The sequence below is a fragment of the Lytechinus variegatus genome, chromosome 6, assembly GCF_018143015.1.
Source record: "Lytechinus variegatus isolate NC3 chromosome 6, Lvar_3.0, whole genome shotgun sequence".
Taxonomy (NCBI): Eukaryota; Metazoa; Echinodermata; class Echinoidea; order Temnopleuroida; family Toxopneustidae; genus Lytechinus; species Lytechinus variegatus.
In genome coordinates, this window is record NC_054745.1 from 20,359,664 (window position 1) to 20,384,785 (window position 25,122).

Consider the following 25,122-nt stretch of genomic DNA (forward strand, 5'->3'; position numbering starts at 1 on the left):
TGAATCACAAGTCACGAACTCTGAGTTCAAGGATGAAGTACGAGCTCAGCTGGTGCAGTTCTTTGGAACAGTCGTGCCTGGTGAGATGAGGGCAGATGTGGTGGCTTTACCTGGCCTGTGCTGCCTGGATCCAGCCTGCCAACGATGGGGATTAAGACTCAGCTGTGCATGCCTGCACTACACAGCCTGCAACATTCACCCAAAGTAATGGCCTACGAGAACCACACCCTCACACTCCGAGTTAAGACCAAATGTGGAAGGGTCTTCCTCTCCCGAGAATCAAACGATTTCTGATTTGCTTTTACTCAGACACCACTCCATCTTGACTCTCACAAAGACAAAGTCATTAACATTCTCAATATTCCTCTGCTTTACTCTTCCACGCTGAACATATCCAATTAAAACTACTTAACTATCCAAGCTTTAATTTCACCTTTTCAAAACTCCCATCTCAAACATTCTCAACAATCTTTTCCTCTCATACATAAAAACAAACATCTATAGAATTTTAGAGCCCCATTGAACTTAACTAAATATATCAAGTTAAATGACCAAATGCTCATGACCGAAGCTTGTCAAGAAGTCAAAGTAAAATTTTAATCCTTACACCCCAGCGGGTTTGATCACTTACTTAAAGATACAGTTGATTGACTCTGGGACTATGACAAGAGTCAACCACCCAAATTCCTTTTATTATATACAAGCTGAATGGTTACGAGGGGTTAACACTAAATAGACTTACAGTCGCATTGTGACATATCTCCCCTTCAAGAAATTTCTATAATTTTTGGAGTGAGTTTCTCCGAACCTGGAAGGAAAATCAAACAATATATATATATATACATACAAATATAAATGTATTTACAAGAAAACCAAAAACACTCATCCTGGTTTCTGCTTCATGTAGAATCATTATCCGGTATCCTACTTAGGTAGTCTGCACCAACGTTCTCTACACTTTAGATCGCTGTGATGGTGAACCGGAACGGCTGTAGTAGCAGAGCCCATCTCAGGATCCTTGCGTTTGCCACCTTCGACTTGGCAATACATTTCAGAGGTTGGTGATCCGTTTCTAGGTGGAAGTGCTTGCCATAGAGATACGGTTCAAACTTCAGAACTCCCCATACAACCGCTAAGCACTCGCGTTCCATGACTGAGTAGCCTTGCTCTCTTGGAAGTAGCTTCTTGCTGGCATAGGCGATTGGAAACTTCTTACCTTCTGTTTCCTGAAGCAAGATTGCCCCAAGGCCATTATCTGAAGCATCGGTCCTCAAGATGAAAGGGTGATCTAGGTCTGGAAGGTGGAGGATGGGTTCTCTAGCGAGCTTCGTCTTCAAGGTATTGAAGGCTGCCTCTTCTGCATCTCCCCATTTCAAGAGAAGTGGTTCCCCCTTCTTCGTTCGATCAGTCAAGGGTACTGCTATGGCTGCAAAATTCGGAATGAATCGCCTGTAATAACCTACAAGACCTAGAAAGGATCGAAGTTGCTTTTTGGTCTTCGGTCTTTGAGCTTCTTGCACTGCTTTGACTTTGTCTTGCACTGGCCGAAGCTCTCCTTGACCTACTCGATGACCAAGAAATTTGATACTTACACATCCGATTGTACACTTGGTTGGTCTGGCCGTCAAGTTGGCCTTCTTCAGTCTCTCGAATACCTCCCGGAGGGTATCCAAATGTTCCTCAAAACTTACCGTGTGAATCAAAATATCATCAATGAAGTTGTCTACATACTTCAATCCACGGAGTAGATCTCTCATAATCCAACTAAAACTTGCTGGAGCGTTAACTAGCCCAAAAGGCATGCTTCGAAATTGGTACAAACCTTCTGGTGTCACAAATGCCGTCAACTCCTTGGCTTCTTCTGTTAGGGGTACCTGCCAATAACCTTTGGTTAAATCAATTTTTGTGAAATACTTGGCCCTAGACAATTTAGCAAATATTTCTTCCTGATCGGGAATTGGTTCTGCATCAGTTATGGTGACTTGGTTTAATTTGCGATAATCACAACAAAACCTAATAGACCCATCTTTCTTTTTTACCATAACAACAGGGGATGCGTAAGGGGAATTGGACGGTTCCACTATCCCTAAATCCATCATCTTTTGAACCTCTTCGTTCACCTTACCTCGCAGAGCATGTGGCAATGGATACGGCTTACTCTTAATGGGCTCCTTAGTGACAAGTTTAATGTCGTGCTTACCTAGGTTTGTCGATCCCGGCATATCTGTCAAGACTTCCTCATACTCATGTAAAAGAGAGTTGACTTTCTCCTGCTGGTCATCATCCAGTTGTGGACTGATTTGCACATCGTTGAGTGATTGTGTAGGGTTAAGATTAGGGAGATGAAGAATGTCTTTTCTTACCGAAGGGTCCACATCTTCACTCTCTCCTTCACAATCCTGGGATACGTCCTCGTCCACTACAGAGACACAAACAACATCAAACACTCCCGCACTTACCTCTTCTCTCCTGTAATATTTCTTCAGAAGGTTTGCGTGAAATGTCTTCGTCTTCCCGTCCAAATCGATTTTGTAGTCGAGAGGTCCTACCTTCTGCACCACCTTGAAAGGTCCTTTCCAGTGCATCAACAACTTGTTGTTGTCGCTTGGAAGTAGAAGAAGAACTTCGTCGTCGACTTCAAATTTTCGCTCCTTGGCTTTCTTGTTGTACTGTCTTCTGTATTTCTCTGCTGATTTGCTGAGATTCTGCTGGGCAAGTTGACACGTCGACTCCAGCCTCTCCTTCAGATCCAGTACGTATTGGTAAGTAGTCTTGGTATCTGGCTTGTCAACCTCACCCGTCCAGAGCTCTTGAAGAATAGCAAGAGGGCCTCGAACTGCTCTCCCATACAGGAGTTCAAAGGGTGAGAAGCCTGTGCTCTCCTGCACTGAATCTCTGTAAGCAAACAAGAGGGGGTTAAGATACCTTTCCCAATCCTTGGGTCTTTCTTCACACATTTTGCGGAGCATGGACTTCAAGGTACCATTGAAGCGTTCAACTAGCCCATTGCAAGCAGGATGATAGGGTGTAGTAGTCATCTGCCGGATGGAGAGTAGACGACTCACTTCCTTCATCAGCTCTGATGTGAATTGGCTGCCACGGTCTGTCAACACCTCTCGTGGTATCCCTACCCTGGAGTAGATGTCCATCAGTGCCTCCGCAACCGTCTGTGCGTCACTACGGCGAAGCGCTACTGCTTCTGGGTAACGAGTAGCATAATCTACAACAGTTAGTATGAATCGGTTACCTTTACTACTAGCCGGCTCTATCGGTCCAACCAAGTCCATCGCCACACGTCTGAAAGGTTCATCGATGAGAGGGGTTGATCCCAGAGGTACCTTCGTGACCTTTCCCTTCGGCGAAGTACGTTGACATGGCCCACATGACCGACAATACTGGACTACATCTGCATGCGTACCTGGCCAGAAGAAATGCATCAAGATCTTTTCACAGGTCTTCTTATTCCCTAGATGGCCACCTAGAATCGACTCATGAGCCAGTTTTAAGACTTGATTTCTGAACTTGGTGGGCACGACAACTTGTAACAGAACATCTGACCCTGGGGTTGCATCCATGTATTCCCTATAGAGTACATCCTTAAAGAAAAAGCAAGATGAATTTCCACCCTTACTTATCTTCTTTTCTCCTTTCTCAGCGGCTTTCCTAGAGGCATCCAACGAGCTGTCTTTTGGGCCTGGATGAGATTATCCACTGACACAATGTCTTCTAGTGGCTTGGGTACAGGAAGAGGAGGCCTTGTCCGTCCCGCCTGCCGCTTCTGCCCTCTTGTCTCCACTGCACTGCCTTGATGATCTCCTGGCATCCAGTCTCTGTCTGGATCAGCTGGTTGCCTCGCTCCAGGAATATTACCTAATACAAGATCATAAACAGGGGTTGGTACACATAGAGCTTCTACCTTACCCTTGAAGTATGGAGTATCTATGTCTATTTTGGCACGTCGGAAGTTTCTCAGCGTCCGGTCGACGTGCAAACACGTCAGCCTATCTCCAAAGAACTGCTCTTCACGCACCAACTCATATCGGACGATGACTGTTGTGCAACCACTGTCGCGAAGAACATCCACGGGCTTCCCATTCACCAATCCATCGACGACTGGCATCTCCACTTCTGATCCACTCGCCACTGCCGATAGTACCGGTAGAGTGTCACCAGATGCCAACTTCACTCCGCTTCCATCTTCTGTGAGATTCTCCTGCACGATTAGACTCAAACTCTTGTGGTTGAAGTGTCCGGCCATCTCTCTAGTGTCGGTAGGTCCTGCTGCAGCATCATCTCCAGCTGATGTGTCTTCTGCTGACCTGCCTGCGACAACACTGGCTCCCATCTCTCGACGACCTTTCTTGTTTGGACAATTAAAAGAGATATGTCCAAATTTATTACAATTGAAACACTTCTTGTCATCAAATTTGGACTTACCTGGTTTTTCAGCCTTAGTGTGACTAATTGCATTGTTATTACTCTTATTCACATTAGGATTTACATTTTTAGAACTGGACTGATGATGGGCTTTATTCATTCTCCTTATTCTCATATCTGCATGGGCTTCATTGAATTGATCAGCTAGATTTAGAACTTCCGACAGATTACAGGGGTGACGTTCCTTAATGAACATCAATAATTCTTTTCCACATGAATTATATACTTGCTCCTGGATGAGCAAACTCTTCAGACCTTCCATATTGTCATCATAAGAGCTTAGCTCAATCCAATGATTGAGATACTTCTCAATCCTGCAAGCGTACTGCACATAGGTCTCACCATTATTGAGTTTAGCGTACCTGAACTTAGTCCTATACCCTTCTTCTGTAAGATCATACCCTTTAAGAAGTGAGGATTTTACTGTTTCATACTCCTGAGCCTGGGAAACTGTAAGTCTTGAAATTATATCAAGAGCCTTACCTGACATCAATGCACACAATGCAGGTGCCCATACTGACCTATCCCAACCCACAATTATGGCGTGTTTCTCAAATCTAGACAAATAACTATCTAAGTCATCCTTTCCTTCTTGAAAAACAGGGAGGGGCGGAATACTAGGCTTATGTGAATGCCCTGCACGTGAAACATTTTCTGTCCCATTATTTTTCCTTAACTCTTCAAGTTTAATCTGTTTATCTAATAACTCTGATTCTTTTTTCCTAGCTTCATCCTGTTGAGCTATTATATAAGATTCTGCCTTCCTAGCTTCAATCTCGGCATTCCTAGCTTCAATCTCGGCATTCCTAGCTGCAACCTCAGCACTCCTTGCTGCTGCTCTTTCATCTCTAGCTTCTCGCACACATTCATCAACATATGCTCTCAATTTATCACCCTCTAAACCAAACTTCTCTCCTTGTGCAATGAACTTGTCTCTCTCCATACTGTAGGCCACTCCACAGGTTTAGTTACAAACTTACCATATGCAGACAGTTTACGCAGCGCAATGAAGTCTCGATGCACACAGCACTGGCACGTACAGGCGTACACGCAGTAAAGCCTCCTTGCCCTGACCTCCACATGCACCACTGTCTTCTACAACCTTGGACCTACAACAACTTTGTAAAAACAACCAAATGGAAAAGAGATCAAAATATCATTATCAGATCTACATACAAGTATAATTACAATCAATGATAACAATCATTTCATTATTAACCTAACCTATCAAATGGACAAGAGAGTCCCTTCGTGGTCGCCAAGATGTCAGATCTTGGGACTGAAATTCCCAGTCTGGCAATAGATTTGGTTCTGTTTGAAACGAAAGTAGTTACCACTTGCAATAATCACACAATCATTCAATATCTATATGTAACATAAATTTAATTCAGAGCGACCAGCTCTATAAATGTACATATAAAAGAAATTGAACAATCAGAATTAAATCATGAATCACATGCATATCAACATAACATCAAACTGTATTTATCAGTTAGCATCAGCATGAATTAACCTATACAAAATATGTTGCAATATGTATCTAATGAGAGTGATTTATTTATATTTAATCAAGGCCTAATAATTTGGCATCCAAACGTGACAATATTTTTGGTTATTAATTCCACCAATTAAGTTTCATCAAAAGAGGGTTTATACTTGGATGAATACCTACACTGGACCGTAGTATATCTAATCTGGTTATAATTTATATAGTTCAGAATAAGGACCCCTTCGACATCGTCAATGACTATCGTTGGTCCGATGAATATAGTCGTCTAAGAGCGAGCTGCGGTGGCTTCGACGACGCGAAGTAAAGCGAGCGAACTCTCGACGAAAAGCCAGTCCGGATTCGCGGATGAAATGATGAGGGCTGAGAGCCACAAGATTGCTACGATGAATCACAAGTCACGAACTCTGAGTTCAAGGATGAAGTACGAGCCCAGCTCGTCCAGTTCTTTGGAACAGTCGTGCCTGGTGAGATGAGGGCAGATGTGGTGGCTTTACCTGGCCTGTGCTGCCTGGATCCAGCCTGCCAACGATGGGGATTAAGACTCAGCTGTGCATGCCTGCACTACACAGCCTGCAACATTCACCCAAAGTAATGGCCTACGAGAACCACACCCTCACACTCCGAGTTAAGACCAAATGTGGAAGGGTCTTCCTCTCCCGAGAATCAAACGATTTCTGATTTGCTTTTACTCAAACACCACTCCATCTTGACTCTCACAAAGACAAAGTCATTAACATTCTCAATATTCCTCTGCTTTACTCTTCCACGCTGAACATATCCAATTAAAACTACTTAACTATCCAAGCTTTAATTTCACCTATTCAAAACTCCCATCTCAAACATTCTCAACAATCTTTTCCTCTCATACATAAAAACAAACATCTATAGAATTTTAGAGCCCCATTGAACTTAACTAAATATATCAAGTTAAATGACCCAATGCTCATGACCTAAGCTTGTCAAGAAGTCAAAGTAAAATTCTAATCCTTACACCCCAGCGGGTTTGATCACTTACTTAAAGATACAGTTGATTGACTCTGGGACTATGACAAGAGTCAACCATCCAAATTCCTTTTATTATATACAAGCTGAATGGTTACTAGGGGTTAACACTAAATAGACTTACAGTCGCATTGTGACAACATGTATGAAATTTATTCATAGATCACAAAAAATGCTTCTATGCCATTTTTTCATCAATTTCAGTTCTATATCCTCAATTTATGTAGTGTTGCTCTATCTATGGCCAAATGTTGGTGCCCTCTTTGTTCCTTCTTGAGTATCAGTAATTTGTTTGCATTGATCTATTGATCTAAATGGAATGTCATCATTCAGACTTGAATAGAAGGGGGGGGGGACAGTCTATTAACCTACTTATCAATCTTACCAATGAAATTGACTTCAAACTATTGCTGCATGCTGCAAATTTTTTTGAAGAACTTTTGAAAGTAAGAGAGCGAAGCAATTTAGCTTGGCATGGGGGCACTTTCCAAAATCAATCATAAGTAAAATTGAACAATTTTGTCTAAAACTTTGGTAAATTTTATGAAAACATCAATAACAAAATGTAAGTTTTCAAAATCTGCCCCCTCCCTGCGCATGGCCATGCTTCAAACCTCCCGATACCACTGAAAATAATAAAATATGCTTTTTGTATCAGTTTGACATTTTTCATCCAAGTTTGAAAAATTGCCACCTTTTTTCTCTTGGTGACTGAATGATTTGCTATAACAAATTTTTTTTTTTAAACTCCAGCCTGCTTATATTCGCTAGCTACATCTCCAACAGGTTAATATCAATTTTTAACAAATGCAGATGTCATTTCTTTTTTTTTTTTAAATGAGTAATATCAAGAATTGACCAAGAATTCTTCCTCTTTCGCAGTGTGTGGAAAAATAATTTATTGGAACACCTCGGAGCGGAAGCATTTCGGGGACTGCGTGAAGTTCATTCTTTGTAAGTAAATACATTCTATTTGTATTTTAACCCTATTATATCTGGGCTGTAGGCTGTAGGTAAAATGAAATGACATGATGTCTTTGCCATGTAGCTATCAACTTTATTTTACAGTGAAGATCAATTCAGGGGCCTGTCTTACTAAGACTTGTGATTGACGCAATCAATCGAAACTCAATGGAAATCTATCAGTGTTATAATTTTTTCTACGAGAAATTTGCAAAGTGTCCTTTGTAAACAAAGGAGAACACACTGAACTGTCAGGAAATCAATGAATTCATGATATCTAGAAAATTTTTGAACATGCATTTTATATAAAACGTAGTAGGAAAGCGACGTTTTGTCTGCAAGCTGCTTCACCTCCTCAGGCAATGAGCAAAGACGCTGCTGCGCACGGGTTATATAGCTTCGGCAAGTGGGCGGCATGCCCTGCTGCACGCTATTGTCTGGCTTCACTAGGATGTGAGCCGCGCTGTGATTGGCCGATCAGGAACCACGCTGGTGCGTGCACTGCGCACTGTGACTGGTCGATACATCCGGCCAATCACAGTGTGGCTCATACCTGAGTGGAGCCAGACAATAGCGTGCAGCGTGATGAAGTCTAGCATGCGCGCAGCTTGCAGACGAAACGTCGCTTTCCTCCTACGTTTGATATAAAATGCATGTTCAAAAATTTTCTACATGTAGATATGTATTTTCATGAATTCATTGATTTCTTGACAATTTTGTGTGTTCTTTGTTTTAATACAAAGGACACTTTGCAAATTTCTTGTATAAAAATTATGACACTGATTGATTTCCATAGAGTTATGATTGATCGGATCAATCACAAGTCTTTGTAAGACAAGCCCCTGAATTGATCTTCACTGTAAAATATAGTTGATACCTGGAATGGACATCTTGTAATTTTATTTTACCTAACCTGAAGGACTTACCCATATGTATAATTCTCAGTTCTTGTGTGGTGAAGCTATATATGCTATCTTAATTCTGACTTTTCTCATTATTTCATTCCGAAAGCGTTTTGAAAGGAAATGAGCTGCACGAGCAACCGTTGATCAACTCACAGTCGCTAACGTTTCTTGACCTTTCCGAGAATGTGATCACATCCTTTCGAAGCCCTAGAATTTTCAAATCGCTTGTGAGCCTGAAAACTCTGTAAGTAAGAAAACCTGCAGAGGGGGAGATGGAGAGAGAGAGAGAGAGAGAAAGAAAGAAAAATTAAGATGGTTTTTGGAGAGAGAGAAAGAGAGAAACCTTGTCCCATTACCCAAAGTTTACTGTCTAGAAAAATAGTGTGCTCTATAATAGATATTAAAATGGTGGCTATTGAACAGCTACTGTAAAGTTCCTTTAGTAAAACAGCGAACTTTTTGGTGAATTCTAATCTTTTTTTAGTACTTAAAATGTTTACAGGCATGTAGCTATGAAAAGCTTACATATTATTTCTTTAACACAATCACTGCGGTCTTTCCTGGGCCTTGTTGTACAAAGAGTTGCAATTGATCCGATCACAAGCAACTAAGGACGGTCAGCAACGTCAACATCTTTTATGCAGGTTCAAAATATTTTCTAGCTGTGATGTATATTCATGCATTCATTGTTTTCTTGAAAATTCACTGCGCTTCTCTTTGCATAAAAAGGACATATGTGCAAATTTTTCGTAGAAAAAAGTATGACACTAATTTCCATAGAGTTACGATTGATCGAATCAAATGTAACTCTTTGTACAACAGGGTCCTGATGTGGAGGATATCTACTATAAAACTTATATCTGCTTAAGATAATCTTTAAAGAATATTGCATTTGGTTTTAAAACATGCATGGTTGATTTCTACGTGGTAAAATTGAGATGTGTTTTCAAGAGTCAAGGCCCTCACTGGGAATGATTTTTAGCAGGGGGTGCTGGTTTAAATTTGACAAGCTCCCCCCCAAAAAAATATAAAGAATAAGGGATTTCTACATAATGAAGGTGATTTTGTTAACATTTCTTCTATTTGGCAGAGGAGATGAGATCATTTCATCTCCTACCAACCAGATTTCCTGGCGGTGCTGTCTTGGGGGAATAATACTGGAAAATCTTGGAAGTAACCCCAGCAACCTCGATTCCCAGGGCCGTGTCAAGAGTGCACATTGCAGATCAAGCTTTGTGAGAAATTTTTGGATGTAGGCAAACATACTAGGCCTGTTGGATCAGTGGCCTTATTGGCCTTCCCTGTCACTATTCTTTTTGTGGTCTAGTGGTTATGGCTCTTGTCTCTCAATCAGGGGGATCTGGGTTCAAATCCTAGTCATTTCGCATTTTCCTTCAGCAAGAAATTCACCCACATTTTGCTGCACTCATCCCAGGTGAGGTGAATGGCTACCCGGCAGGATTAATTCTTTGAATGCACCTAGCAGCTGGTACTACAGCCAGTTTAATTTATAGTTCGCCATTGAGCTGCCTCATTAATGCTATATCACTCCTTTTCAGACACATGTATCATAACAGAATCGCCTACATTCCAGCCGGCCTTTTCTCTGGTCTCCAGAAGTTACAGCATATGTAAGTAATTTGTCTTTTCTGTATTCCTTAATCGTCACGTTATTTTGTAATATTGATAATGATGATAATAAAGATTTGGACTGAAGCATGCCAAGTCCACTCCCAAGAGTGCTCAAGGTGCTTTGCAAGAAATGTTATCGGAAATAAGGGCAAATAGGACAAAAATATTTTAAGGTGTTTTTTGGTAATGTTTCAGTAGTTAAACATATTCTAATCTCTTCACGAAAGCTGTTCCATAACGTAAAAGATGGGTGGATAAATTATCTTCCCCCAGGCTGTCAAAAAGAATAAAAATGATAAAAAACATATCAAGTGTGATTAATTTACATTGAATGTTATGGGGAATTAATTTTCTTCACTCCCATTGTTGGAAATTCACCCTAATGTAGGTGTGGATCTGCTTGACATCATCAGCCCTACATGCACATATATAAACTCCATGTTCTTGGCGGGTTTCATCCCAACATTGATTCTCTCTACAATGATAACAACGATGTTAATAATTATGATAACCAAATAATCAAGTGCTCTTGAGAGCAGTATCTTATCAGTGGCTTGTACTGAAAGGACCTCATGGGATGTTGCGATAATGTTAACCCCCTCCCAGTGTTGCCGAAAGGGTGCTTTACTTGCGTCAGTTCGTATTGCGTTGACTGCAGCTGGAACCCCACTCCTTATCCAAAGCTCACCCCCGCCCCCTTGGTTTTGCTGAAAGGGTGTGTTTGAACTTACTTTTTTTCATACGTCATGCTCATCAGTTTTTGATTCATATTTAACCTTCACAATGCAATTTCAAACAGACTATTGTCCAGATCAGCTTATAACCACTGGGTCTGATAGACTATTGGTCTAACATCATACATGTACAGTGCGTCCCAGAAAAACGAAACAGAGATTTAGTGATGATTTATCATATCTTCATCATAAATAAAATAGACAAATGACCCACATTTACCACTGTAAAGCTTAGAATCTCCTCTTTCATTTGAAATTACTTAGATTATTTCTCATTCACGCATGAGTGAGCAAAAAAATGTGAAGAGGTGATACCAAAAAGCCACTTGGCGGGCTGTATCTGGATTTCAAAAAGAAAACCACATTTTTAAAAAGTTCAATATTTGCTCTTTAATTTGATACCTCAATTACAGAAAATGGTCAATAAATAACAAAGTTCTGGCTATTTGAAATAAGGCTTGATTTCAATAATTTCATAAAATGAAGAGGTTTTACAGGCTAGCGCTCAAACTCACTCGACACTCCGTTTAGTTGACGATCAGCCACGCATAGAGTCTTTGTTAACCGTGCAATAGCTTCTGTGGAAAATCGGTGAAAACACGTTTATTTAATAAAATTATGGTAATACAATCACTATTTCGAGGGAACATAACTTTTTTACTTCTTGACCATTTTCTGTGATTAAGGTATCAAAAGAGCAGATATTGAACTTTTGAGGCATGTGATTTTCTTTTTGAAATTCAGATACCCCCCGACCAAAAGAGTATTTGGTATCCTTTCTTCAAATTGTTTTTGCTCCCTCATGCGTGAATGAGGAATAATATAAATAATATCAGATGAAAGAGGCGATTCTAAGGTTTAAATTGGTAGGTCATTTTTCTATTTTATTTATGATTAAGTTGTGATAAATCATCGCTAAATCTCGGTTTCGTTTTTTCTGGGACGCACTGTATATCAATGTTCCATCAACCGCTCATCATTTTATCCAATTACTACGTGGTCTTATTTTTCATTTGGTAACGCCCTCACCTTCCCTTCCTGAAGCACTTACCGACATATACCCCTTTCATAGTGAGAGCCGAAGTGGAGTTAGTCCACTTTGGAGGGCAATATGAAAATTCTGAGATTAGTTCGATCCGGATTCAAAGCGGAGTTCTCAACCCACTTCGAGAAGAGGGTTACAAACGGAGTTACTCCGCACCGGAAATGCGGTATGCGCTTATCGCTGTGATCTCCGTAGTTGTAAGTCGAACGAATCGTCAATGTCCCGCATTTTTAACCGTGTTCTTGCGGCCAGTTCAATCATCATCACAATCGTCAGAAGAACTGACTCAAAAGTAACATTGTGAAATGGAAGCGAACAGATTACGATATCATATAGCGAACGATTATCTAGCCAGTATAGTAGAGTATCTAGTATACCGGACGCTCGCGCTGCACACATCGCTATCTAGCGCAGCTGCATTTGCAAAACAAATTTCGGCGCGAATCACTCGTTTGGGAATTTGGCCACACGTATGGCGCGAACTCGCTTGGAAACCATGGCAATGGCTGCGGATACACCGCTGCGGTGCTTGCCAATATGAAAGGGGTTTAAAGTAACTCCACTTCGCCTTCACTATGAAAGTGGTATTAGTAGTTCAAGCTACAGTGATTCATATCAATTATATTTTCATACAGTGCTGTTTATTTGTTGATGCACAAAATAAAAAACCTCCTTTTTTATGATACTTTAATTCTGGTCATATGAATTTCAATAGTAGAGAAAAAGCTAAGGAAATAATTTATGTACACAGAGCATATATTGAGGCATATAGTTCTTGGTGTAAATTTGATTAAAAGATTCATCATCACCTGCTGATTTGGAAACAAAAGGATTAGCTTGAGATCCTCCTCTTGTTTCTCCCTCTCTTTCTCTTTTCGTTTTTCCGTCCATGTACAGTGACCTCCGGCATAATTTGATCGCCTATATTGGACCAGACGCTTTTACACCACTACCCTCTCTCCAGGAAGTGTAAGTTATACTAGAACCCTTATCCTTCAAACAATTAGGGTTTTCCTCCCCCTAAAGTTATTGTACCATTAGAGAAATGAATGCTTTACTATAAAATGCATGGTCTTATGCCATGCTGTATAATTATCAAGTTATTTAATCCATTGTAATCTATTCTTTTTAGTGACTATATTGTATATTATTAGTTGAGATATTTAATCAATGTATATGTGAAGAGACTTTGTGTATTATGCGGTATAGAAATATAATTTTATCATTTATTATCATGCTATTTCATCTTGATGTAAAGCCTTTTTACAAAATGTAGAGCTCAAGGTATGTGATAGATTTTAAAGGGGAAGCAAACTGGCCAACAGAGTGGGTGATTTTAAGTTCAGTGTTGACCTATTGGTGTTGGTGGTAGGTCAATATTTACATTAGTGTAACACCAAAAATGAAACTAGAACTGCAATCGTATCAGAACGATGTGCATGGATTGACGCCTCTGATTTAATATAGGGCAAGAAACAGGAGATAGAGAGAAAACTCTAGATGATTTACATTTTCAAAATATTAGAGGGCGCTATTTCTTAAAGGAATGGTTACTGATGCATAAAACGAAGTTAGATCATGAGAAATGATACAATTGGCAAACCCTGAAAATATGAGACCAAACTGGATGAAAACCAGGAAGTTAGGTCAATGTTACTATTTTCCACTTTTCAATAGAGGGCGCTATTTCTAAAATTTGTCACTTAAAAAAATGGATGTGAGGGATGATACTTTAGCCAAACCCTGAAAATATGAGACCAAATTGATTGAAAAAAAAGAAGTTATGGCCATTTTACTATTTTCAACTTTTCAATAGAGGCCGCTATTTCCAGGGGTAATTGTCACTGATGCGTAACAAACAGTGAATTATGAAGGATGTTACCATTAGCAAACCCTGAAAATATTAAACCAAAATGAATGATAACAACGACATTATGGCCATTTTACTAATTTGCACTTTTCAATAGACGGCGCTATTTATTTAGATTGTGGTCACTGATGCATAAAAAAAACCCAATTTATTAGTGAACATTTTACCATTACAAAACCCTGACAATGTCAGACCAAAATGAATAAAAACAAGGAAGTTATGGCCATTTTACTACATTGCAAATTTCAATAGAGGGCGTTATTTCTAAAAGTAATGGTCGCTGATGTGTAAAAAAACAAATTAATTAGCAAACATGTAACCATTACCAAAGCCTAAACATGTCAGACCGAAATGAGTGAAAACAAGAAAGTTATGGCCATTTAACATTTTTCGATTTTTCAATAGAGGGCGCTATTTCTCAAAGGTAATGGTTACTGATGCCTACAAAACATATGGATTATGTGGTATGATGCAATAAGCATACCCTGAAAATATGAGACCGAAAAAAATGAAAACCAAGGAACTTTTGGCCGTTGTAACATTTCTTTAGTTTGCAATAGAGGGTGCTATTTCTAAATGTAATGGTCACTGATGCATTAAAAGATTACGGATTATGAAGGATGATATCATAAGCCAGCCCTGAAAATATAAGACCAAAATGAATGAAAACAAAGTTATTGTCATTTACCATTTGTACGTTGACTAATCAATAGAGTGCGCTTTTTGAAAATTTAACAGTCACTGATGCGTAAAAAATCATGAATTGTGAAGGGTGATACCATTAGTAAACCATGATAATAGGAGACAAAAATGAATAAAAACAAGGAAGTTATGGCCATTTTACGATTTTCCTTTTGAACGTAGACTATCTTGGATTTGAATTTAGGGTAAGAAGACGGCATTGTGAAATGCAAGTCATACTCATTACATGAAAGAGCAACTCTTAATCTACTGCAATTTGTTAGAAGTCGGTAGCATGCAGGATGCGGGAGTTAGGACGAGGTTAGTAATGGTATGCAAATGGACTCGAAATGGACAAAATGGCGCCTGCACTGTCATACATGAATGATTTTAGAAAATGAAATAAAAGGTACACATTAGGTGGTTTCAAACCGCCTTGATCACAAGAATCCCCGTTAAATTACGAGAACTTTTTAAGGCTACAAAATGCCCGTTAATTATTCCTTCATTCACACCGCCCCGAAACACATCCTTCGGGATAAGTTCCCGAAGTTACGAGCATGCGCAGTATGGTCTGATAAGCAGGCAAGGTGCGAGATTCAAAATCACTAGCCCAGCAGTCACCCACGCCGCCGCGCCCAACGACACGCTGGGCTAAAAGTTCCCGTAATTTGCTTTCACATCGCCAAAATACCTGCGACCTTGGAAAAATCCCCACGAAAGTTCTCGTAATTTCGCCAAGTACCTACTATTTAGCGGGTATTTTCTTTCGGGGAAATTACGCGTAGTTTGCTTTCACATTACCAAAATACCTGGTATTTTCTGATCGGGGTAAATTTCCCGATCAGAGAATACCTGGAACTGGCGAACTTCGAGGCGGTCTGAAACCACCTATTAATGCATCATGGACAACATGTCTACCAAATCGGAATGAATGTGGATGAGGAACGGAGGCAGGGGCGGACTAAGAAAAATTACATGTTAAATTGGATTTTGGTACATTTTGCCTTCCATAGAAAGTTGCATCCTCGAGTCAAACAGATTTCGTCCATTTTTAGACCAAATGGCCGCTCATACATGTACATTAAGTTCGCTTTTGCGTTGAAACCGATTCCATAGACATTGTGTACAATTCTGTTGTTGATATGTGTGCATTGTGAGTAGTATACCATGTGTTCAGATTGGCTTATCTTGAAATTTTCTGTTGTAACCTATGTCGTATTTGGTATCACTGGAAAAAGCATTCCTATTCGGTGACTTTGATACCACTTTTATTTGTGCGCAAGCTATAGACCGGAAGTAAATGCCATATAATAGCGCTGTCACACCTTGGCGTTTTAGACAGCGTATGCCCGACGTATGAGGAATTTGGCGAATACGCTGGCGTACGTCGAATACGTTACGAGTAAGTTTTGCATACGTTAAGAGTACGCTAAAACACGCTGGTATACGTCGTCATACGGCAAGGTCGTCGAAAATTTTGTGCAAGCAAAAAATTTTGTCGACGTATGCCAGCGTATGGCTCATACGTCCCGCATACGCGGGCCATAAGTTGTAGGCAACTTACGCGATCGTTGATACACGTTGACACACGTTTCTCGTAAGTTACTCATAAGTCGATATACGTCGAGATAATGTCCAGCGTACCCTAAAACTTCTAACCTATGAGTAACATGCTTTGAACGTATGTGTAACTTAAAGGGGAATCCAACCCAAATAAAAACTTGTTTTTATAAGGAAAGGAAAAATCAGACAAGTTGATAGGTGAAAGTTTGAACAATTTAGGACAAACAACAAGAAAGTTATGAATTTTTAAAAGTTGTAAATATTGGTAATCACTATACCCATGGAGACTTCAAATTGGCCGCATATGGGATGTCATAGTGATGTATGGCAAGGACTATTCCTCCATGTACTCAAATACATATTTTGGCTAAAATGTCATTTTTCCCAAAAGTTTTATTTCAAATCATATTTTTCTTTCATCAGGACATAAAACAATATACTACCAGGGTTATATTTAGATTACTGCCCCAGGGGAATAGGTACTTTGGAGAAAACCACAAATCCCTGATAATAAAGTACATGGCCTATGAGAAAGTTGTCCTTGCCCCTTGTCATAATTTACTTACTGAGTTGCCAATTTAAAAACTACATAGTAATAGTGATCTCGATTTTAAAGCAGCTATAATTTTCTTATTTCTTGTCCAATTTCTGTCAAACTTTCACCATTCTGTTTAATTTATTTTTCTCCTTCCCGACACAACATTTTATGGCCAAGACTGGATTCCCCTTTAACTCCAACGTATATTGACGTATGAAGACGTGCTCCGGACGACCACAAAACTTACTGAACGTGTTTATAACTTACAGCTACCGTATAATGGCGTATTGACAACGTTTATCATGTTTATAGGAATTGGTATATAAAGGTGGGGTTCACAGGAGTTTTCTTCGGCATGGCGGTGGTGTTGATAGGTGATGTATCGTGCGGTTATGATTTGAATAGTCGAGCGGCAGCCTTTTTATAGGCTACGACACGTGTTCGTCAGCAATACGCTGCCGCGCGCTATGCGTAAGTTAGGCTATCGTAGGGCATAAGTTGTGTACGCCAGCAATACGCTAAGCATTCGTTGGAATACGTTACTTATAAGTTAACGAAGCGTTCGATATAAGTTACTAATACGTTATGTATACGTCCAACTCGTTATGAATACGCTAAGTATATGCCCAGAGTTGAAAAAAAAATCAAAGTTCAGCGTATGCCGACGTTTTAGAGAAATTTTGATACGTCGGGCATACGCTGTCTAAAACGCCAAGGTGTGACACCACCTTAAAGAAAGACATTAAAAATGAAAGTTTTGCACAATAATTTCAAGCTGACGTCAGCTCTTTGTCAGTTTCTGGTACAAAAGGTGGACGAACAGTTCAAGTATATACATGTATCAATACTCATATCTTCCAAGTTAGAAAGAATAAGCTTCAATAATAAGGAAATAAGAGCAAGTTGAAGTTGTGCTGGCATTATAGTGCATTTTTGCGTATTTTGCTGATTTTCGGGAGCATTTTACAGCAATTTCGTCAGTGGAAAGGTATATATTTTTCGAAATGGCATGAAAAGGCATATCTTGGAGACCCTAAATTCAAAAAAAGGGTAGGGTTTGGCCATGCTTAACGCAATGAGGAGCATTCAAAGGCATTATGAAAAATACGAGACATTTGGCTTCCTCCTGCTCGTACGCACGGGCGTCCGTCGATATAACACATGATATTTTTATGAAAATATGCACCCTTTTTCTTAAAAGTTGATGGAGAGGGGGAAAAATTAATCGTATCAAGTCGGGGTATTCAGTAATGAGTACAGGAGAAACTATATTTCACTGATTTTCATGATTCATTCCATTTGATTAACTCATCTATTCGTGTTTTGGGGCTAATCTTTCCCTTATGCATTGCTTTTTGGCAGAAGTTCTATGGAAAATGCACCTTTTTTCACACAAACTTTGAGACACTCTGTATTCATTCCCCCATTGCTCGAGAATGAATGGGCAGTTAACGACGGGGTTAAAGATTTATTGAGGAACAGAATATATATTTCATGAAAATGAAAGCCATTTTCCCATTGGATATCTTCAATACGTGTTTTTTACTAGATGAAGTTAGTTGTCGAATAGGCTGTCCTGGCATTTGAGGTCTCTATCGGTGACGTCACTCAGGATCGTCATGCCTGAACCATTGGCCGGGCAGGGGTCGCAATGGTAGTATGATTTATGGATAATGCACTCGATATATACAATAATCTTGTCCTCCCGTTCAAATGAATGTGAAACTCATATAATTTTCATCAGAGCATTCAACAGGAGTACTGTAGTACACATTTCTTTGTTATAAGTGAATTAAAGTCCCTCCAGTGAGTTTGATCACACCTATTGCGAAAATGTATCACCCCTACGTTGTAACACAGTCAGCTGTTTGCACTCAGGGTCACTCCGTGACCTGTTTGTGCGTTCAAGAGTTGTACACGATTTTCTGTCTCATTTAGGCAGAAATCTTTCATAATGAATGGTTTTTGAAACTCTAATATGTATGATATAAGACCGTTATCAATTCCTGAAAATATGAGCTTGAAATGAATAAAAACAACAAAGTAATGGCCATTTTACGATTTTTTGACATTACATTTCAATAAATATGATGTTTTTGAAGGAAGGCTATTTCGGATTTGAATTTAGGGCATGCCATTTTGAAGGTCAGGTTATACGTCGCAGATGATGGATCAACTCTTTGACTATCTACATGTATAGCAATTTTAGAAGTCTGTATTATGCAGGATAACTGAGATATGAAAGAATGAAGAATGGTATGCAAATGGACTTGAAATTTACAAAATGGCGCCTGGATGGTCATACATGAGTGATTTTGGAAAATGAAATAGGAGGTGCACAACTAGGGTTGCTGGAGACAATGCCAGCCAAATTTGGATGAATGAGGGACGTGGCCTGGGCAGAGTTAACAAACTCTATGTGTTAAGTGCATGGGGTTTTTGGCAGAAGACGAAGAAGAAGATTGCGGAATAGGAATATGGAACACTAGAACTGCAATCGTAGGAATATGGAACAAGAACAATGCATTGTCGCCATTGGGATCCAATGCAATGAAGATGGTCCTGAAAAGTCTCTCACTAGTTTGCGAGATGTCAATAAAGTGATCTGGATCAGTTTTGCAAACTCAGATTAGATTTTCAAGTTAGGGGAAGCAATACAAATTCCAACATCAGCACCAATGCCTACACTGGACTTGAAATCAACCTATGTGCTGTCTCTCTATATTGGTGTTGTGTTATAAATACCTGGTCTTAAAATAGACATTTTAAATTGACTGTTTAAAATACAGAAAATAACTTATCCTAAAATTGTATTTGTTTTGCTACTTATCAAAATTAATGCGGTATGAATGCATGAGTCTCATAAGTGAGTAGACGGCGTAGAGTGGGTGGCCCGGTGTACGGATGAGGTGTTGGGTTGTCGGCGGAGGTTGTAGCGAGGTGTCGGTGGCAGCGGTGTGTGTGTCGGCGAAGTCACTGGTTGAGTTGATGATACAATACAGACTGCTGTGTTGGGTAGGACGGATTGGTGGAGTGACGGTGGACGGCAGGTTGCTTGTGGTGTTGATGTGGAGGCCAGGGTCTTGAAGCACAGTGTTGTGTTGATGTATCTCAATGGCTTCCCTGACCCTTCTGGTATTCCAGTGCTGGATGTTGGTGATTAGGTGGCTCTTGTCCCAGTCTATGCTGTGATTCTCTTGTTGTGTGTGCTTGACGATGGCAGATCGGTCCCAGTCGCTGCGTCGGTGGTGGGTCTTGTGTTCCTTGAGTCTGGTGTCGAAGTCTCGGCCGGTTTCTCCAATGTAGACTTTGCTGCAGTCGCAGGGGATCTTGTAGACGCCTGTTTGCTTGTTGGATGGGTGCTTGTTCTTGTGAGAGTGAAGGATGGAGTGTAGCTTACGAGAGGATTGGTGTCTGACGAGAATGTTGGCAGAGTGAAGGATGCGTTGTAGTCGGCGTGAAGTCTTGCCGATGTAGGGAAGTACTATGGTGGCGATGGGCTTGGTTTCGGATGGGTTTTCGGTGCTGTTGGTGCTGGGTTGGTGGCTGGATGGTTGAGTGTTGATCCTTCTTCTGGGGTAATGGTTGATGGTGGTGAGTGCATTGGTCACGTGCTTGAGTTCTTGTTGTAAGTGTGCCTTGTCGCTGAGTTGGTGGGCTCGTCTGACGAGAGTGTCGGCGACTGATTGGTGGACGGATGGGTGGTGGTGTGAGCGGAAATTGAGGTAGCATTCTGTGTGGGTAGGTTTTTGGTACACCTGGTGAGATGGGAATCCAGACGGTGTCTTAGTGATGAGAACGTCTAGAAATGGAATTGAGTTGTCGCGTTGGGTCTCCATGGTGAACTTGATGCTGGGGTGCTGGTGATTGAGGTGGTTGAGAAACTGGTGAAGGTCGGGTGTGCTGTGCGGCCAGATGACAAAGGTGTCGTCGACGTCGAGAGTGAAGGAGGTTTGTCCGCAGTCTTGAGTGCTTGGTGCTCAAAATGTTCCATGAAGATGTTAGCGATGATTGGTGAGAGAGGTGAACCCATGGCTGCTACTTGTAGTTGTTTGTAGTAGTTGTTGCGCCATTTGAAGGAGTTGGAGTTGAGACAGGTGAGGAGGAGGTTGTGGATCTGGTCTGGTGTGAGATGCTTATGTGCATGTGATTAGTAAGGGGTATTGTGGCACACCTGTGTACAAAAATTGTATATATTTATGTCGTGAATTTTTGTGTGTGGCCTTTGACAGGGGTTGGTACTTTCTTTGCTGTCCAGTTTATATATATACAGTGCGTATCAAAAAAAAGTTTACACTTTGAAAAAGCTCTGGGAATTAAAAAATATATAACATGTGGGTAATTTTTTCACATATAATTTTGGGTTAGGGTCTCATCTATCCAATGAAAGTAAAAGTTTTGACAGAATGTTACACTTGAGTGAGCACTGTCCATTTTTGTAAAGCTCCCAGAAATCTGTTTGCGCAGAAATGCTAGTTTTCACGCAGAGTCAAGGGGAAAGGGCGAAATCAAACTTACCCTTCGATACATTTTTCCTACATTTCCCTTGTACTTTAAGTCAATTAAGATAAAAACAGATACATTCAAGCATTTTTAAACAAATTTTTAGCCACCCAAATTGAAATTTCAACACTTAGTAAGCACAACTTTTACCCCTTTTCTGCCAGCTGGATCTGAGGACATAACTAAATCTGAACAAAAGTTTACATCAGACATCTCCAGCACTTTTTCACTAAGTTTTTACTATTTAAAGTGGGTTGACATTTAATTTTTCATATAATACTTGTTTCTCCACACTTTTCCCAAGCTTGACAATGATTAACAAAATAAAAATCAAGCCTTATTCATTTTATGTAAATCACAGCTCAGTGTAAATAAAATATCGTCTTGATGGCCTTGGTGTGTGGGGGAGTTGGGCGGGGCGCAATGCACTTTTCGAAGTGTATTGGGCAAGGAAACAAGTTAAAAGAGGTCAAAGATATCTTCAAACCAATTTTGCTTGCTAAATTATACGTGTTCTTCATAATAAAGGTTTACTTTTATTCGCATAGCTATTTCAAAGTTCTGCGCAAATCATTTTTCACTAACTTTTCAAAAATAAGTGGTGCTCACTCAAGCGGAAATATTTTTCAATAGTTATATCATCATTTGCTTAAATGGATCTGTACCAATGATAAAATGTGGAAAAATCTTCAGGATATTACAAATGTATAATTTTACAGGATTTCTTCAAAGTGTAAACTTTTTTTTGATACGCACTGTATATATACATATATTTATATATATATATATATAGATATATTTTAAATCTCGGGATGTGCTCTTTCTAGCTCAGTTTACCTTTGGGTTGCAGGTCACATATTTTTACCTTCTCTCTTTTAACTTTTCTCTTTACAGGCGCGTATTCAATAATTTTTTACAATGTACGTGTGACACATACTACAATCTCGTCGCTATCGCTGATTTCCTCCATGGGTCTCACTGCCAAGAACCTGATGCAGCAAAAGGACTGGTCTTTGACGGGAATAAAACAACGCATGCAAACTATTATGGTCTTTTCAACAATGACTCATTTCTTTGCAGTAAGCTATATATAACACTCGATATCTCTTATTATTGCATAGTCAAATTGACTTCAAATGGTGCCAGCTGGGAGTCATTTATATTCCGAGTCACAGTGACTAAGTTTTCAAATGAATCAGACTTGGAAAGGTACAAAATTAGCTGAAAAACAACTTTTTTCAGAGTCAAAGTGTTGAATGTCACAATCACAGATGCTGGCATATCAGAGTCAAATTTGACTCTTCTGAAGTAGTAATAGCAGAATGCATCTTAGGAATTAACCTTGAAATATGGTACCTTGGTCAATTCGCTCTACGGCGGCTGTACGGCGAGACAAAAAACAGCAGTAGATGGTTTGAATAAAAATTAATAAAACTGCTCTTTATTTCAACTCGCTTTGCAATGGCTGTAGAACAAATGTGACAGGAATTATGCTATCTGACGTTCAAACCTTCAAAAATGCTAGCTGCATGGCCATCACCCTTGCAGTTTTTGGTAACTGTTGCCTTTGCCATGTAATAAAGGTCAAGTCTACCTCAGAAAAATGTTGTCTTGAATCAAAGGAGAAAAATAAGACAAGCACAACGCTGAAAATTTCATCAAAATCGGATGTAAAATAAGAAAGTTATGACATTTCAAAGTTTCGCTTATTTTCAACAAAATAGTTATATGAACGAGCCAGTTATATCCAAATGAGAGAGTCGATGATGTCACTCACTCATTATTTCTTTTGTCTCATATTGTTTGAATCATACAATATTTCAAGTTTTACAAATTTGACGATTAGGACCTCCTTGCCTGAAGCACAAAATATTTAAAAATAATTGAATTCCACGTGTTCAGGGAGGAATGAAACTTCATTTCACATGACAATGACAAGAAAATAAAAATATGTCATATAATAAAATACAAAAGAAATAGTGACCGACCGAGATGTGTATATAACTGTTTTGTGAAATGACGCGAAACTTTAAAATGCCATTACTTTCTTATTTTACATTCGATTTTGATGAAATTTTCAGTGTTATGCTTGTTGGATTTTTCTCTTTTTATTCAAATCAAGTTTTTGTTGGGGTGGACTTGTCCTTTAGCCTCCTTAATATATTTGTCTCATCACGCCACTGGCAACTACCAGAAGAACAGGCCAGCAGCCAATCACAATGAAGGTTTCCATAGTAATTAAAATAATGATAGGAAATATTTATGAAACAGGCCCCCAAGTGCTCAAGCAATAGAGAAATTAAATTCTTACCTTAACGATTCTGCCGTGACAAACAAGATCGGATTGAGCATTTAAGCAATGTATTTCAAATCCTTTTGTACTTGCTTTCACCCAAATGCAGCTGCCAGGACTGTTTCCGCTTTTAAGCCCGAGCCAACCAACGTGACGGTGATCTGGGAAATGCCATCTGAAGCGTACCCAGGAGCATCATCCCCTCCATTGTAAGTTCATGTCTTTGCCTTCACCCTCTGCAGGTGGTCTTTGAACGTTGAGGAATCCCTTTTGCAGTTCATTCCGGAAGCTTAATGGGGATGGAGGGTAATTGCAATAAAAAAATTGAGGGTGAAAGTAAATACATGGCCATTTGGTTTACAATAACCAAAGTCCAGCAGATGGCTGCAGACTTTTGATAGCTGGGAATGTAGCCACCTGGACTTGCAGGAAATATTATGAAGCCCATGAACAAAATAAATGCATATGAATGAATGTCTATGCCTCCATCCACTGTAGGTGGTCTTTGAACGTTGAAGAATCCCTTTTGCAGTTCATTCCAGAAGCTTAATGGGGATGGAGTGTATTTGCAATAAGAAATGGAGGGTGAAAGTAAATACATGGCCATTCGGTTTACAATAATTGAAGTCCAGCAGATGGCTGCAGACTTTTGATAGCTGGGAATGTAGCCACCTGGACTTGCAGGAAATATTATGATGCCCATGAACAAAATAAATGCATATGAATGAATGTCTATGCCTCCATCTACTGTAGGTGGCTCTTTTAACGTTGAGGAATCCCTTTTGCAGTTCATTCCGGAAGCTAAACTGGGCTGGACGGTGTTAAGTGGAGGGTGAAAGTAAATACATGGCCATTCGGTTTACAATAATTGAATTGATAGCTGGGAATGTAGCCACCTAGACATGGAGGAAATATTGTGAAGCCTTGCAATCCGTATAAGTGTGGTTTGATATTCTAGACGAGGGTATAACCTGGGTTAATTACCAGGGCCAGTATTCCATAAATGAGATAAGCTTTTAGCTTAAGTTTGAGCAATTTGTCTTAGCATTTTGCTTGCCAGAGAAATCTTCCCCAATAATATTCTTTAACATTCTAAGACATTAGTCTCAAGTTGGATGATATGGCTAAGCAAAAGTACATAGTAAAATAATGGAAGGAGTTAGTCATCCACAACATCAGGTATGGTGAGCTTGAGAGTATGGTCTCATCTACCGATGAAGGGAGCTGCTGTAATGTTGATAGGGAGTGCAATTTCATGATATCTACAATTTTATGGTTGCCAGAGGCATTTTGTTTTGGGGCTGTCCATCAGTCTGTCACCATAACTTAAATAATATGACAGATTAACTTTAAACTTAGTCCTAGTTTTTGCATACTAGAGTATGTGACAACGACCTGATTTCTTTTGTGCGTATCAAGGTCAAAGGTCAGAGGGGTCATACA

The 25,122-nt window shown here is 39.8% G+C and overlaps 2 protein-coding genes across 2 annotated transcripts in view; one reads left to right on the forward strand and one right to left on the reverse strand.

The window, feature by feature from the left end:
• Nucleotides 1-3,631: 3,631 nt before the first annotated feature.
• On the reverse strand, nucleotides 3,632-6,626 carry LOC121417627. Its single transcript, XM_041611363.1, has 2 exons — nucleotides 6,110-6,626; nucleotides 3,632-5,555 (listed from the first exon to the last, which is right to left on the reverse strand). Exon 2 carries the CDS (start codon nucleotides 5,378-5,380, stop codon nucleotides 3,632-3,634), a length of 1,749 nt encoding a protein of 582 aa, XP_041467297.1. The 5' UTR covers nucleotides 5,381-5,555; nucleotides 6,110-6,626.
• Nucleotides 6,627-7,859: 1,233 nt separating this feature from the next.
• The window catches only part of LOC121417628, a 29,926-nt gene continuing 12,663 nt past the window's right edge, over nucleotides 7,860-25,122 (forward strand). Inside the window, exons 1-6 of the mRNA XM_041611365.1 lie at nucleotides 7,860-7,903; nucleotides 8,924-9,061; nucleotides 10,377-10,448; nucleotides 13,126-13,197; nucleotides 22,281-22,465; nucleotides 23,789-23,888. Of these exons, the coding sequence (XP_041467299.1) occupies nucleotides 10,381-10,448; nucleotides 13,126-13,197; nucleotides 22,281-22,465; nucleotides 23,789-23,888 (425 nt within the window). The 5' untranslated portion in view covers nucleotides 7,860-7,903; nucleotides 8,924-9,061; nucleotides 10,377-10,380. The remainder of the gene's footprint in view (nucleotides 7,904-8,923; nucleotides 9,062-10,376; nucleotides 10,449-13,125; nucleotides 13,198-22,280; nucleotides 22,466-23,788; nucleotides 23,889-25,122) is intronic.

Bases quoted from the DNA above. Each gene is read 5' to 3' on its own strand.
- LOC121417627 (XM_041611363.1), bottom strand. From the start codon at position 5,380: ATGGAGAGAGACAAGTTCATTGCACAAGGAGAGAAGTTTGGTTTAGAG.